This window comes from Saccostrea echinata, unplaced genomic scaffold (genome assembly GCF_033153115.1).
Source record: "Saccostrea echinata isolate AGI-Se365-2 ecotype Australia unplaced genomic scaffold, CSIRO_AGI_Sech_v1 ptg000009l, whole genome shotgun sequence".
In the NCBI taxonomy this organism is placed as follows: domain Eukaryota; kingdom Metazoa; phylum Mollusca; class Bivalvia; order Ostreida; family Ostreidae; genus Saccostrea; species Saccostrea echinata.
Window position 1 is genome coordinate 5583279 of NW_026889758.1, and position 17510 is coordinate 5600788.

At 33.6% G+C, this 17510-nt stretch overlaps 2 protein-coding genes across 2 annotated transcripts in view; one reads left to right on the forward strand and one right to left on the reverse strand.

Moving 5' to 3' along the window:
- Positions 1–7015: 7015 nt before the first annotated feature.
- LOC133181670 (ATP-binding cassette sub-family B member 10, mitochondrial-like) lies at positions 7016–13356 on the reverse strand. The gene is made up of 12 exons (XM_061316228.1): positions 12916–13356; positions 12109–12306; positions 11660–11862; positions 10549–10683; positions 10229–10375; positions 9518–9653; positions 9272–9367; positions 8683–8889; positions 8262–8522; positions 8076–8119; positions 7931–7965; positions 7016–7349 (listed from the first exon to the last, which is right to left on the reverse strand). Exons 1-12 carry the CDS (start codon positions 13259–13261, stop codon positions 7121–7123), a joined length of 2037 nt encoding a protein of 678 aa, XP_061172212.1. The 5' UTR covers positions 13262–13356; the 3' UTR covers positions 7016–7120.
- A 2427-nt stretch (positions 13357–15783) lies between these two features.
- Positions 15784–17510, forward strand: part of LOC133183199 (kynurenine 3-monooxygenase-like) — a 38986-nt gene continuing 37259 nt past the window's right edge. The window contains exons 1-2 of the mRNA XM_061318147.1: positions 15784–15822; positions 16713–16782. Coding sequence (XP_061174131.1) covers positions 15784–15822; positions 16713–16782 — 109 coding nt within the window. The remainder of the gene's footprint in view (positions 15823–16712; positions 16783–17510) is intronic.

The following is a 17510-nucleotide window of genomic DNA, read 5'->3' on the forward strand; positions in this document are numbered from 1 at the left end:
TACCGTGACGGCTATTCCTATGTAAGAATTTAAGAAAATTTTTAAAATATGTCACCAAATCTTCAGTAATTCTTAATTATCTCCCTTTGAAATAATAATGGCCTTTCATTTGAAGAAGATGAAAATGTGACAAGTTTTGGATAGCTACACAAATGGACGGACAGCTACACAGAAGGACGGACGATGAACAAAATATAATCAGTGAAGCTCATGAGCTTTTAGCTCAGGTGAGCTAAAAAAGGATATTTCATTATTTATATTTATTTCATTTATTTACATAAAGTCGATGAAAGAATGTATAAATATCGTATTATCGATCAGACCTGAATGGAAGAACCACGAAACATTTTACCATTAACATAAAATCATGTCAGTTTTTTTAATATACTAGTGTAATGCACATGTATCTAAAAATACACATGTCTAAACAATGATAATTTTCTTAAGAAAGTACTTTTTAACGAACCACACCCAAATGCATGTTACGTCTATACATGTGCTTTTTTCATCTTGCATCTCTAACACCAGAAAAAAATGGACCAAAGGTATTCATAAAACTTGCTTAGGATGCCATTAACCATATTGATACATCTCCATACAATTCACCATTTTTTTAGATTTCAAAGAAAAAAAAATAGAGACATATGAAAGTTATACTGGGTATGAATTATTCTTTATAATTACGTCACGATGTGTAATTGTTTTTCCTATCGGAGAACTTTACTTAAAATGGTGCAAACATTGATTAAATCGTGTTGGTATAATGATCATGCATAACTTAAACAAAATAAATAGTACATACAGTAAATCACACTTATAGTAGTAAAGTACCAGGGACGTACAATTTTGATTCGGAATGGTTTTACACGTAATTTGTTAAATCCTATGAGTTTATACGTTCTGAACTGAAGCGAATGAAAAACACTTCGATGTAAGCATAAATTCATTATAGGATTTTCGCCATGTAACCATGTTTTACTGTAGAATAAAAAAAATTGTACAATCATAAAAGGTTTTTAAAATCCTATTTCAAATCTTCAAAGATTCCGTCTACTTTAGGGAAAATGCTACCAGACAAAGCCTTGTAATTTTGAGTTTTCTGACAATCAAATTGAGACATAAATCTTATGTGCAACATCTTTATCAAAAGAATCTTTAAGTATTCGAAAATCTCGTGTATAAGGTATAAACTAGACTGTTAAATTCTCCTTTGTCAAGATCTTTCTTTTTCCATTGTTAGTCCTTCTTAATATCTTAATATTTGAAGTGTACTTAGTAATTTATAACCTTGACATTTCAAAAAGAAATGGCCAACATGTTCCTTGTGAATTTCCTCTTCGAATTCCAGTTTTCCTTTGATAAGAAATAATCTACACAAATAAGCAGCCAACTGAATTCGAATGCATGTAAAACTTGTGATGAATAACTTAAAGAGTACCTTAGAAACAATACAATGGCGCCATCCTTTTAAATTCGTGATTTATGTGTCATTTTAAAGTTGTCGTATGAAAGAATTACAAATGAGGCGATTATCCTCTTGTTACAATGTAGTTGCCACTCCCACTAGGCACATTGACATTACATAATTCCTTTTTAACCATTCTTCACAAAGACTATTACAGACAAGATAATGCAGTATGAATGAATTCTCAGCATCAGTACCTGATGATCAATTATCTTACGTAATAATTTATGATGATTTTATAAGAATGAAAATCAATTACATCAATCAGAATAAACCGGTCAAAAATGGACAAAGAAAACCTTCCATTGGTAATGTCAAACTCTGTAAAGGTCACCTAGGCGACATTGTCAGTTTTTGTTGAAGTCACAAAGAAGACATAATCAGCTTCTTTAAAGTCACCAAGGAGACATAGACAACCTCTGTAGACGTTACCATGGAGATGTAGTCAGCCTCTGTAGACGTCACAAAGGAGACATAGTCAGCCTCTGTATAAGTCACCAAGGAGACATAGTCAGCCTCTGTAGAAGTCGCAAAGAAGACATAGTCATTCTCTGTAGAAGTTACCAAGGAGACATAGTCAGCCTCTGTAGAAGTGGTCATCGTCAATCTCTACTGAGGACACGGAGGAGACATAGTCAACCTCTGCTGAGGTCGTCAAGGAGACAGTCAGTCTCTAAAGAGGTCACCATGGAAACATAGCCAGCCTCTATGGAGGTCACCAGGGAAACAAACTAAGCCTCTTTAGAGGTGGCCACCACGGACACATGGTCATCCTCTGTAGAGATCAATAGGGAGAAATAATCAGTCCATTAGAGGTGGTTATCAAGAAGACATATTCGGCCTCTGTAGAGGTCGCAAAGGAGACAAAGTTAGCCTCTTTAGAGGTGGTCACCAAGGAGACGTAGTCAGTCTCTGTAGAGGTCACCAAGGAGATAAAGTTAGCCTATGTGAAGGTGATCAAAGAGACATTTCAGTCTCTGTAGGAGTCACCATGGAGACACAGTCGTCTCTTTAGAGGTTACCCAGGAGACATAGTCAACATTTGTAGGTCATCAAGGAGACAGCATGGTCTTTGTTATTGTAAGGCAAATGCCCACCACATTGATTAAAGAATTTAAACATAATTTTCACACATGAAAAGTACTGAAATTGTTTGTAGCATACACCTTATCAATGATAATTCTAGATCTAAACTGTAAATAAATACATCAATAAAAAGTTGCATCAATTTCTTAAATCATGCAATTACAAACAGTTATACATGTATATCTCACAGGTGCTTGAGGACAGGAACCCCCCCCCCCCCGATACAGACCCCCGGGCTTGTTCGACTTTTTTCTCATAAATTATATATGGCTGAAACATCTGTGATATAATCTCTATATCGTCAATTCGGAAAATTGACTTAAACAAACATTTTATAAAAAATTACTTTCCTACCCTATACATAAAAAACAAGTTGTTTTTTATATATAGGGTAGGAAAGTAATTTTTTATAAAATGTTTGTTTAAGTCAATTTTCCGAATTGACGATATAGAGATTATATCACAGATGTGTCAGCCATTTATAATTTATGAGAAAAAAGTCGTACAAGCCCGGGGGTCTGCATCGGAGGGGGGGGGGGGTCCTGTCCTCAAGCACCTGTGGTATATCTGTAAATTTATATATACTTGCACATGTATCACAGTTTCAGTTCGTTACAAGACTATAAGTCTTAGCCAATGCCATTTACACATAGATCTCTTACCGAGTGGGTGAACGAAGAGGATGGATTAGATGACTGGCGGGGCCTAGAGATAAGATTTTTATATAAGTTGTATAAAAGTATGTAATTCTATGCCACCTGGCACTTATAATTTGATACTTTCACTACGTGGTTGCGCTTAAAGCGATGTATAGATACAAATATGGTGATTTGCACCTAGAATTAATCTAATTTCATGGTTTTTTCTCTCTGGTCAGAAGAGACGAATCATTTTATTGCCAATAAAAACAGCAGTACAGCGGTATTTAAACTACATGGGGATTCCACTGCGCTTGGTGCGAAAACAAAATACAAACATAGGTAATCAGAGATTACATAGCTGTCTTCAACGAATGTTGTCTAAGTAAGGCAAAGTCCAATACTACTTGGAAATGGACTTACCCAAAAGACTTTCAACTAGTCACTCATCCAGAAAATGTAAGTCAAATCCAGCATCTGAAGCAAGTTTGAGAGTGTTCATACCGTGATGCATCAACCATGCAAGTTCAGATCAGATAGATGGTTCAGATAGCCCTTATAGTTTCTTGCAATTGGTAATGGACCTGCTCCAAAAACTTTAACCAGGTCACTTATCTAGAAAATGTAGGTCAGTTCCAGCATCCGAAGCAAGTCCAGTAGTGTGCATCCTTAGATGTATCATTCATGCAAGTTTGGTCCTTATAGGGCAAACAGTTACTTGGATATGATACTTGCTCCAAAAACTTTAACCTGGTCACTCATCCAGAAAATGTACGTTAGATCCCACATCCGAAGCAAGCCTGGTAGTGTGCATCTTTAGATGTATCATCCATGACAGTTTGGTCAACATAGGGCTTATAATTACTTGGAAATGAGACCTGCTACAAAAACTTTAATCTAGCTGCTCCAAAACATTATCCTGGTCATTCTTCAGATGAAAATGCAGCATTGACTGGTACAATGAAACATACTACATGCAGAAGCATCCTCCAAGCATCTCTGATTAATATAGGAAATAGAAGTACATGAAAAGAAATCTTCTCCAAAAACTAACCTCGGACGCCGACACCAACGCCGAGGGTATTACGTAAGCCCCCCCCCCCCCCAACTTCATTGAGATGAGCTAAAAATGTCTTCTATGAAGTAAGCACGTGTTTGAATGAATGGTTCATCATCGTTTCTGTCACATTTTGAAACTGTCATCAGGGAGCTTTATTGGTTCAGCACACCTGATAAACAAAGTTGTGGCCAGCAAAGCCGGTGTAAAGACGAATAATGACCCCGTAGAAAAGATGACTGGGGGGTCATCGAAAAATAACCCCCTAGCCGTAGAAAAATGTAATTTTTTGTAGAAAAAGAACCCTAGGGGTCAGTTTTCTTCATAAAAAACTGACCCCTGTTGAAAAATGACCCCCATCCAAACAGAATGATACAAAGTTAAAAAGAGATCTAGATGATCGATGCGCCAAGGTTTGAGTCTCAACGGGTAATTCTCTTGCGTTTTCTGATTAACTTTAAAATTTGAATAGGTGATATCAACTTTTCGAAAAGGTGATATCTCTTATTCGAAAAGGTGATACATCACCTTTTCGAATTGATGATATCACCAATGGGAATGAATAGGGGATATCACCTATTAGAATTGTAGATATAATCTTTTTGAGTTAAATAAGTGATATCACCTATTCGAAAAGGTGAAATCTCCCGTTTGAAAAAAAAATTATATTTTTAGAAACCATGGCAACACTGCTCGGAAAAAATTAAAACCATAAATCGATATATATATATATATATATATATATATATATATATATATATATATATATATATATATATATATATATATATATATAATGTGTGTATATATATATATATATATATATATATATATATATATATATATATATATATATATATATATATATACTTAAATAAATGAAAACAGAATGCTACAGTCCAAATTAAATAAAATCTTTACTGTTAGCGCTTTCAGCCATGTTGGCTCTTCAGACAGTTATGAAAAGTTCAAAACGTTGCCAATAACGTTGCTAATGACGTCGTAAAAATCTTAGGTATTATGACGTCACAATGAAGTTTGTGGTAGCGGCTACATGAAAAACTGTACCAAGAATTTAACTTATCAACGTATATATATATATTATATATATATATATATATATATATATATATATATATATATATATATATATATATATATATATATATATATATATATATATATATATATACAAGATTACAAGATTTATTAGTCCAATTTGGGCCCCCGGAGGAGCAAAAAAGATTTACAAACATGAAACAAAGAAGGAGGAAGATCCAAATGATAGAACAAACATGATCTTAAATATAATGAGCAGTGCTTAATTGTATAATCATTGATAAATGCATCAACAAGAGATGTATACGAGTATGCATATTGTAATATAATAATAAAATATAGTCAAGTAGCTGGACAGATACATATATATGCATATCAAAGAACAGAAGAGATGATATATTGCCATTCCTACATGTATATACATCCCCAAATATATTTAAATTTTTCAGTTAAGGTAGATTATCAAGGAATCTAGCAAGAGATCTTAGGATCTCAGGGTCTTCATTAGTCATGAGCCAAAGAAATTGATTATCATATGATAGGGACTGAATATATATATATATATATATATATATATATATATATATATATATATATATATATATATATATATATATATATATATATATATATATATATATATATATATATATATATATACACGTATATATATATATATATATATATATATATATATATATATATATATATATATATATATATATTAGTGTAGTCTACTTGTGTGACAAATTATACTGAAATCAGGCCAAAATTGTGAGAGAAGTAGCATTTTGAAAGTATTTCAAAGAAATTTCTATTTTTTAGAAAACCATGGCAACACTGCTCAAAAGAAATCAAAAACAAGAGCAAAGAAATATATACATAAGTGTAGTCTACTTTGTGCCAAGTTGTATTGAAATCAGAACAAAACTGTAGGAGGAGTAGTATTTCAAAATATTTCACAGGGTCATATTTTAAATAATGTTTGCTTGCCCTCTCCCGGCACAGGGTAAAAAAATTGGTCGGTAGGTAGGTGGGAAAATCTTTTTTCCTCAGAAAATTTCAACATACATGTTGACGAATGGGAAATTTCAGGAATGAAACGAAAAAAAAAATATTGCAATTCCTAGAGGTTGAAAAAAGATTTGAGTTGGGCCATTTCGAGCCAGTCATTCGGGAGAGGGCAAACAAACAAATTTTTAAAGTTGGCCTAGAAATATCTGCAAAGAATCAACTTTAAAACGTTCAGTTAGTAAGATCTTGGAAAGAGAAAGGCATTTCACGGTTGCTGGTCTTGTGAAAGCATAGTTAAGCGGTAAAAAAGAAAACACTGACAATCAAAATTATGCTACTGGAATATTATTGTTAACAAAATGAATTTCAATTGATAGAGATACGTTTTAAATGTGCAGATATTGGACCAGACTGTGTGAAATGTATAGGGAGAATATTTTGAGAACCTCACGACGCTATATTTTTGACGTTATAATGTTGTTTAGTTTGCTCCGGGGTTATCAAACATGTTGATTTTAAAATATTTACATATTTCTTGAAAGTAATATAACGAGGATTGACATTGTCCACGAACTTTTCGAACAACCCTTGTATATTCAAAGTTGTCAACCATATCACTTAACAAAAGAATATTTTACTTCTTTGCACCATTAAATAGACAATTCAAATATAACAAACACTTTTTTGTCGTTGTTTTGAAACAATTATCTTTTATTTAAAAAAGAAATAAAATAAACTACATATATATAAATGCTTTTTTATAAATAAATAAGGTCTAAATATGGACTTGAAAGCATTCCTTCATTGAGAAATAGTCTGTCTCTCTACCAGTTTACGAAATATTCCATTAGGAATTTTTATCAGTTCTTGGTACGGACCAATCTCAGCCACAGCCCCAAGATCTAGAACTGCAATTTGATTGGCTGATCTAATTGTTGAGAGGCGATGAGCAATGGTAATAACTGTCCTATCTACCATCAGCTTCTCTAAAGCGTCCTGCACTAAAAACTCACTCTCGGCATCTAAAGCACTGAAAAAGAGTCAGGGAAAAATTGAACAAGATGTGTTTGTGAAACACTATGCCCCCAATGGTAACACAATTCTGTAGTGGGACTTAGACTACAGTGCAATAGTTATGGCCAATGTTAAAGTTTTTCAAATGTAGGTCAAAGGTCACAGTTGAGGTCACATGATCAAAAATTTCTGTACCAAAGGAAAGGTCTTGTCATAATGAACACTCATGTCAAATATTATTAAAAGCCTTACCCTTGACAGCGCAATAGTTATGGGCTAGGTTAAAGTTGACAACAGACAGACAAACAGACAGACAGAAAAAAACAATATACCCCCGGGATCTTTCGATCCTGGGGCATAAAAATTCAGGTATCTCAATGACCATGGTTATGTTGAAGTGATCTGGAAGTCCCAATTGCTTATTCCCTAAGTATTTAACCCTGGATATCTCGAACCCTCGGATATCTTGTGAATATTTTCTTGGTCCAATCAGGTTTGAGATAATGAGGTTTGACTGTAATTTCATTGCATACTTAATAATTTCAGAATATGCACATCTATTTATTATTTCTGAAATGGGTATACAAGCAGTCTTACCTTGTAGCTTCATCTAGTAAGAGAATCTTTGGGTCCTAATAAAGGAACATGTGAATTTAAAATCAATTTTAATAAAGTAAACTTTGGGCAAATAAATATAATAGATATGATCAAAACAATGTTTCAATCTTACATAATGATTTACCTTAAGAATTGCCCTTGCTATAGCTATTCTTTGCCTCTGGCCACCTGAATGAGAAGTAATGACTAGTGTCTTTTCATTCATAATTTATTAAAAAAGAACAATAATGCATTTTAAATGCATTTGTTCAGTTAATGTTTATAAAAAGTATTTACTCCACAAAATTTACTTAAAAACGTGTAAAATCACCTGAAAGCATAAGCCCCCTTTCTCCAACAATAGTTTCAAATCCATTGGGAAAAGACTTGATGAAATTGAGAGCATTTGCCTTCCTTGCAGCCCCCTCAATTTCTGCTGGGCTTACAGAGTTCATGTCTGCTGCTCCGTACATTATGTTCTCAGCAATGGTGCTAGAGAAGAGAACTGGTTCCTGGCTTACGGTGCCAATCTGGTTTCTAAGCCAGTGTGGATCCAGTGTCTTTATGTCATGGCCATCCAAAAACACACTCCCTGAAAGTCATAGCAATATGCATATTTCACTTTTGTGAAAATTTATATATTATAATACATTAAAAGTCTTACACAAATATAAAGATAAACAAAAGTCCAAGGTGATAGATATGCATTTAACATTAGACCAAAACAAATGTACTCCACAATTTAAGATTACCCTCTTGTGGATCATAGAACCGTAACAGCAGAGACCCTAGTGTGGATTTTCCTGACCCACTGGACCCAACTACAGCTGTAATTTGTCCTGGCGGGACAGTCAGACTTAGATCGTTAAAAATGAAAGACTCCGGGCGGGACGGGTAACTGAACACAATGTTACTAAACTCAATGCTACCAGCAGTGTGTGCTGAGGGAACTAATCCTCCTGAAATACATGTATTATATAGCAATTATCTTATACTTATAGATAATCTTCAATTTGATAAATGTTTGTTGTAAATATAAAAACAAATAATTTGATTCAATATTTAATATGTCAATAAAAATTATTTTGATATTGAATTTTAAGAAATACAAATCAAATGAACACGGCATAAAACAGCTAATTATGGAAATGAACACAGTGAAATAATTTATGTACAAATCAAAATATAATTCTTCACATCAGGTTAATTCAGTGGACATTTAAAATTTCATTAACTTGCATCATGAACACAGATTTTTTTTAATATAGTAGATACAATTACACTTAACACTTAAAAAGTACATTAACCACATGAATATATATTAATACACCAAATACTTACCAGTTATTGGGATTTCTGGGACTCTATCAGTCAATTCCCAAATCCTGGAGGAGGCACCAATTCCTTTCATAAGCTCACTGTAAAAGGATGTCATACCTACAATAAAGGAAACAAAATACTTCAAATAAGATTATTTATTTGCATACATGTACATGTATATTGAATATTTCAACATTTATGTCCTTTTAACACAATTCACGGCACACTTTTTGAAATACTTTCAGTATTCTTTGTAATTCATCTTACCACTTAAAGATACTGTAGCATACGCAGCATAGAGAAGAAAGGAAGATAACTCTCCCACAGTAATCATGGAGGATTGCATCATAATACCCCCACTGTAGAGTACGGAGAGGATGATTAGGTTACCAGTAAACCCAGTCTGTAAAGAGAACCAGTAAAAGCTTTTACAAGGTGTATAAGCTCTATCTCAAATGCTTAGACACGTTGTAATGTGGAAAAACTCTTGATTATTGATCTTTAAATTTCCAAACCTCTGGTAAACTTAATTTGGATATTTTTGACAATGCATGGAAATGAATACCAATCTACATAAGTCTAAATAAAATTCTTTATTCTGTAACCATAAATTTCTCCCTTTACCTCTTTATGTTTTAGATACTAGTTTTCCCCAACTCGAGTTTCTAACTTACAATGTATGTGTTTCACATTTTCAGTAGCGTGGTGATCTTCTAGAAGACTTGGTCCTTGTCAATAAAGGATCATATACTGTATGTGTACACAAACTGGCGTATTCAAAATTTAGCGCAATCACTAGGTATGGAGTTGTTGGCAAAATCATGAATTAGCACTATACATGTCCGTGCCATAAATTGTATTTATAAATGATTTCTTAGCAGTATTCATGAATTAGTGCATCGTTGCCTGTGCCAAAGCCGCTAAAATATGAAGCCCACTTTTTTTAAGTACACATACAGTACTACCTGTATTACTTACCAGTCCCCAGAACAGACCTAAAGCAGCAGCCTCTTTCTGCATGAGTTGTAAGACATGCTCTATTTTGGAATTGTAATTTTCTATCTCTTTATTTTCTTGAGCGAATGCTCGGACCGTTCTGATGTTACTGATTCTCTCCTCTGCAACCTACGTAAGAGTTTGTCTGATTAAGATTCAATGGAGTGTTTGTTTCTTCTGTTGGATAAAGTTCATGGTAAATTGTTCTATGCAGAGCAATAAGCATAGCATATACAGCTGATTAGAAGACATATTTACTGTCATCAAATATGACGTGTTACATAGAGGAATATCAAACATACCTGGGTTGCATTAGCAAGAGAGTCCTGGACATTTTTGGTGATTTTCTTTTGATAGGACCCATAATATCTGGATACCAGCATGAGAGGAGGAACAACACAGATCACTATACCAGTCAGTTTGGGAGACACATACAGCTAATTCAAAAAGATGCAAAAAGAATTTTATTTGACATATATACAATAGTACTTACAGGTACATATTATTTATCAGTATCAGAACACAGTGTGTACCATATTAATTCTTATCCAAGTAAGATTTATAAGCTTCCTGGAAATTTGTCTCTATATAATCAATACCCACCCATTTCCACATAGTACACAAATATTTTTACAGCATAAGCATACTATGTCGTAATAGTGCTTCCATTATGTCAGCACCCACACTAGGGATAAAACACATGACCCCTAGAATGTCAGTCATAATTGCTTTCAATTGTTCCATAGAAACCTTTAGTTTACACAATGTATTTCTAATACATGTATATATAAATGGAATTTCAAACATCTGACATAAAACAAGAAATATGAAAACAAATATAATTCCAAAAATAGTGTCATTGTTGACAAGAATATTAAAGAAAAAAAAATTTCATACTTATAAGTCACATATTGTCACATTAACTGGTTACACAGAGTCATGAAAACACTTTATCAAAAGCACTTGATTAAAGAATGTATTTGAAAATTATCAATAAAATTTGACATCTGCAAACATGCTTGGGGTGGGGGTAGGGGATCTAATTAAATTCCTATTTTCATACAACAGTCAGCATAATAATTACAAAAGAGTTGTGTTGTGCATGTACTAACTAGTAGTCAGGGTTCGACACATAGTGCACTTCCCTCCAATTCATGCACCATGTGGCAAGCCTGGACTACTATTACTATTTTAGGCATAGTACATGCAAAACGCAACTTTAATTATATAAAATATTTGATATGTTGAAAAAAAGGTCTTTTTAACCATTCTAATTAAAATCTAACTTCTTATGTCTACTCTGTAAAATTTGTATAATAATTAGGTCAACAGATTGGATCTGTGAAGTCTCCTTTAAGAAGAAATTACTTTTGAAAGATATGATAGAAAACTGGAAATAATTCTACACTTTACCATCATGCCCACACCACCCGCTGCCTGTGCCACTGCCCGCAAGCCATCCGAAACATTCATGGTAATAGATCTGCCCACCAGCGAAGTGTCTGTAGAGAGTCGGTTGATTAGCTCCCCTGTCCGGTTCTTGTCAAAGAATCCTACCTCCTGTCTCACAATAGACAGGAAAAGTTTTTCTCTAAGATTTTTAACAATTATATTGCCTGAAAGCAATAAAAATCAGCATATCTATATATAATTTGAAGTTGTGCAGTACATAGATAAAAATAACTTTTAATGAACATATTAAATCTGTTATAGAAATCTGAGAAATTCAGAACTTTTTAGCAAAAATATATATGCATTGTTATTAGATAATGTATGTTAAGTATGTATTTTAAATGGAAATAATAAAAAAAATCCCTTTTCTGTATGATTTATTTAAAAACTTCATTTCTTCTTTAATTTACCTGAATTATTCATGATGTATATTCTTCCCATGTTAGCAATAGCACCAATGATAAAGACACAGATCAGGATCTGACATATATTTGTTAATGTGGCAGTCATATTCTCACTGTCTGAGTAAATAGTGTCTATGACTTTACCAATACAAAATGGAATGGACATTGAAATACCACTGGATATGATCAGCAATCCCACAGCACCTACAAATGCATATTCTACAGTAACTTTTACTCACATGTGAGAAATATTTGCATGTTTCGCATCCTTTGTTAACTTGGGATTATTTCTTGCAGCAAACCAATTATATACTTGTGCATTTATGCTAAGTGTTTCCTTAGTTGCAAAAAGTAGTGGTCATGGATTGATTTCAAACTGATGAATTGTAAATAAAAGATCTGGAATAATATTTGGTTAAAGGATCTTCTCCCAAATCTTTCACCATTCATAAGCAATAATAGTCAATTGTGAACAAATCTGATGAAACATTTCTAGTTATTTCAATACACAAATGTAAACTGATGTATTTTTAGTTAACAAAGCACTGAAAGAAATTAATTCATGGCATTACTCTTATAACATGTATAAATTTTTTAAAAATCAAGAATTCAAAATATGTCTGATAGAACGTTCTATCATTAAAATGATATTGTCCTACAGACCCGGTCTGTTGAGGGCTTGTCCCGAGACACAGATTATTCTAACTAAAAATATTTATACTTTGAATTTGAGTTGAGTTAATTTCTGTGGAGCTCAGACCTACTAATTTTTAATTATCAACTCTATATTAATGTATCAAAATAGAAACTTACCTGCTAGCTTCCATTTTTCTGATTTTGCTAATGAAAGAAGTCTGTAAATTTCTTCTGAGGTTGGGACTTTCTTTTTTACATGATTCTTGTCCAAGGTCGTAGAACTTGACTTTCGTCGTGATACAAAGCTTTTGATTTTATTAAAGAGACTATTTCTGGTCGACTCCCCAGTTGATACATTTTGAGATCTGAGAATATTTGATTTGGATACCAACGAGTTACGGAACGTCCTATAGAATGTGTTACGAAATCGTCTGGGTACGACATATGGACTAGAAATTAGACACAATCTAAAAGACTGTGAATTAAGATGTGTAGTCCACTTGAAACAGAGTCTGTGTGACATCCTTTCCGGTTACCCTTTATTACAAACTAGGCGTGAAGTCCCAGAGAATCACCTTCACACCCAAATGGCACAACTTACGAAATGTTTTGCCATGGGCGCCGCCATGTTGAAATCTTGTTAAGTTATACGTTTCCTATTTCGCCTAAAGGAAACGGTCTCTTTTTGTTCTGGGATTGTTGATCAATCTATCTTATATTAAAATCTATTTAGTAATGAATGACAAACTGCTATGCGATAGTAATAGTTTTGTTTACATACACCTCTGCTATTTATGACAAAGTGTAATGGGAAAAAATCATTCAGTGCGAATAGTTGGGACCGTTAATATCGGCTGGAATTGGTGGCTTTCCCCCCCCCCCCCTTTCCATTTTTTTTCTTTTTTTTTGAATCTGGGGTCAACATACTCTTTACCTATTTTTGTATCCTAATATGCACTATATGATATCGATAATGTAGCCCTGTTGTCTCAATAAACTGTTTTTAAATATATCGTTTTTTGACCGATACATCAGTAAAAAAATCTTTTAATTTTTTTTTTATTTGTAAATAGGGCTTCCCCTCTCGCACGCGCTTTTTATCTAGAGACAATGCTATAGTAGTGGCCCTTCACTTCAATGGAAGAAGAAAAAGTATAACGATTATCTTCAGACTGTGACGACAATTTCGTCTGATAATCCTGAGACAACCACAGTTTCTTCTCCCATATTTAGGAACAATAGAATATGATAACATGTCCTCCTCCGTGTCAACTAACCATCATAGTAACTTCTCTGATTAGAAATTCTATGTGATTGATCTGCTGTGAAGATTAATTAGCATTTTTACAATATAACTTCGGAATTATTTATCTATTTAATTTTGTTTTTGATGAAAACTAAGGAAGTTATAGCCATTTCAAGTGTCAGCCAATTAAACTACAGCACACGTCCTGCGCGTGTTTTCAAGAATTTCCTATGTAACATTTTGTAGATACATGTACTTATAATATATACCTGTATTTTAAATTTCAAAGTATTTTGACCGTCACGGTAGTTCAGCCGGTAGAGCGCTCGCTCCGTGATCAGAAGGTCGTGTTCGAATCACGAACCGCGACTGACTTAAGTCGATAAAAAATAGGTAGCAACTGTTCTTTCGCCAAGCACTCGGCACATTGAAGTGAAAGCTGCGGGTCCTTCGGACGAGACCTTAAAAACCGAGGTCCCATGTCACGGTAGGCGTTGGCACGATAAAGAACCCTCACTGCTTAATGACCCTGAGTGCCGAGTAAAGGTCAAAATTTGAAGCCCTTCATCGGTATATGGTGACGTCTCTATATGAGTGAAAAGTTCTCGAACGGGACGTACAACAACATACAATCAATCACAATCAATTTGCTGGTGGGAATGGGAGAATAAGGCTACATGTACATGTATATCACCAGCAAAGTCCTGGTCTTCTACTGTTGTGAGTGTATACCCATCTGATACAATATATAAACTTTTTCACGTTAGTCTGTAAGTTGTAAGTATCTCTTGCATTCTGGGCTTTAAGTATAACTTTATGAAGCGCTCATCAATAGTTTTTATGTCAACTTCAGATGCAGAGTTGGAAACACCAGCATCGAGTTTGACATTAAAACAGGAGTCCGTCAAGGCTGTCTAGTGTCATCAACATACACTATTCATCATAGCGATTGACTGGGTCATGAAGAATACAATTTCCTTTGCAGAGCAGGCACTTTGTATTTATAATATTTACATTTCCAATGTCTTTGTTCGAGATAAAATTTCAAATAGTAAAAATACTTTATTTCTACATATATTCTACTGGTTCATCGATATAGGCGTGGTGAAAAAAAATCACGTGCGGGGCGGGATAAATAGAGACAGAAGCGGGGCTTGTAGCACGTGAATTTGCAGAATTAAGAGCATGTAAATATAAAGAATAACTGTCAGATTTTTTGGTTTCATGACGATGATCAATCGATTGGCTTGCGTGATAATTTTATGCATAAACGCCATCGGCGTTTATGCAAATTATCACGCAAGCCAATCGATTGATCACATCATGAAACCAAAAAATTAGACAGTTATTCCTTAACTATAGTTATATTACAGTAACATAACTATAGTATAAATACAAAGTGCCTGCTCTGCAAAGGAAATTTACAGGACAGTTTACATGTTATACAGCAATATCCCAGTCTACATAGGGTGATGTAAGACGGCCATACTTGGTCTGTCCATAACATTGTGTGTGCAAGGTGATTTTCCAAATTCATTATTAAAAATAAATTTGTCGTAAATTGTGTACATGTGAGTATTAATGAAAAAGATTTTGTTTTTGTAAATAAAGAGCCAATTTCTCTTGATTATGTCGCTATTATGTTAAGTGGTTCTTGGAAAATTTTACAAAGTGTACAATTCCCCATTCAGTGAACTGCATTATTACTTAAGTAGTATAATACAGTCGAGAATTGTGTTCTTTTTGTCAATTGTCATCGCTAGTCTTATGCTGCCGAGTTCTGTCAGAGAAGATAAGCAATGCACGACAAACACGTAGTCATAGTCGGTGCTGGTTTGGTGAGTAATGTGTGAAACATTAACTGAAATAATTATCTAAACAGCAAAATTGCATTGAAAAATTTGTAATATCAGAAGCCAAGAGAAATGGATACTGAGATGTTGAAATTATGTTCGAGTCATTTAACTGAATTCAGAATGTAGCACATGTTCTTGCTTTCTATGACATAAAGCTGTGAAATGATTTTGTATTAATAGTTACTCAAGATTGAGATGTTTAATTTGGATTCAGGCTGTGATTTTTAAAACCCCTCACAAGGTTGAATTCAAACATTTTTATTTGTTGTGATTTCAAAGTCTTCCTTGTCAGCCATGATTAGATGTAGAGATGTAGCATGGCCAGGAAATACAAAGAAGAAAAGGACACTTAGTCTTTACTGCCGTCATAACGAGTTCAAAATGGACTTGGAACTTAACTAACTTAAAGTATAATTTTTCTCATTCACCTATTAGAAATATATTTATTCATTTGAATGTCCCTATCTTAGGTAAACCAAGAGATAATTATAAATCGAAGACTTCAAGAAAGAAAATATAAGAAACTATCACCAGAGACAGTTGGGTTCTATTCAGGTCACCATCTCCATTACTCCAACACTAATGTCGGTACTATGGTCAGTCACAGTGACCGACCTTTCAGGAAAACAACAAGACAAGCATGCAACAAAAAACAGCTTCAGTTTTATTCAGATCAACGAGTTGGTGCTGGTCTTTACTAATATTAACTAAAAACCCTTTTCACCCATTCTTCCCCCTACGGTTCAGTTTGTTGGAGGACACAGAAGGTTTATATACATTAGGAGCACTGGGGGTCAGGTCATTCCATACATTCATGCTAATTATAATAATTACTTACTATAAATATTACAAATTCAACTTTATTTTTTCAGGTTGGTGCGTTTAATGCCATTTTATTAGCAAAACGAAATTTTAAAGTGAGCGTGTACGAGAAAAGGCAAGGTGAGATTTCTAAACAAACTTTTTCATTTAATTGAAAATCTCTGCATCATAACCCCATGAGCAATAAGGTGATTTAGTTAGCATTTGTCCATACAATGTAAATCCAATTCTTTGATTAAACAAAATGTTTATATACAATAATAGAAAATCATGTGATTAAAATTCACATTAACCACCGCATTGTAGTAGACAACAAAAGAATTACTCAGTATAAGAAAACCTCACTATTGCTATAATGTGGCATTAGTGGATGACTATGTATCTTATGGTATTTTTGTATAATATATGTGTATTTATAATGTTATTATATTTACAATTGTTATACCATTTGTGGCTGATGTGGTTATCATTTTTGTTATATCATTTGTGGCTGACGTGTTATTTTGTGTTATATCATTAATTTTGTGAATGACGTGGTTATTACCGGTATTTGTGTTACATCATTTGTGGCCGACGTGTTATTTTGTGTTATATCATTTGTGGCTGACGTAGTGAACATGACTGGATGATAAATTTGATGTCAAGTCATCCACTTACGCTTTATGCTACATTGTATTAGTTGTGGATTTTATAACATAAGTAATTTCTATACCACATGTCTTTGTCGCCAAGGAAAATTCATTAGAATCAACTTCAGAATATATAAATCCATCGATCCATCAACCTTCAATTATCTCTAATATCCTACTTTACTTTTTTGAAGTATTTAACGCATACTATTGTATCAC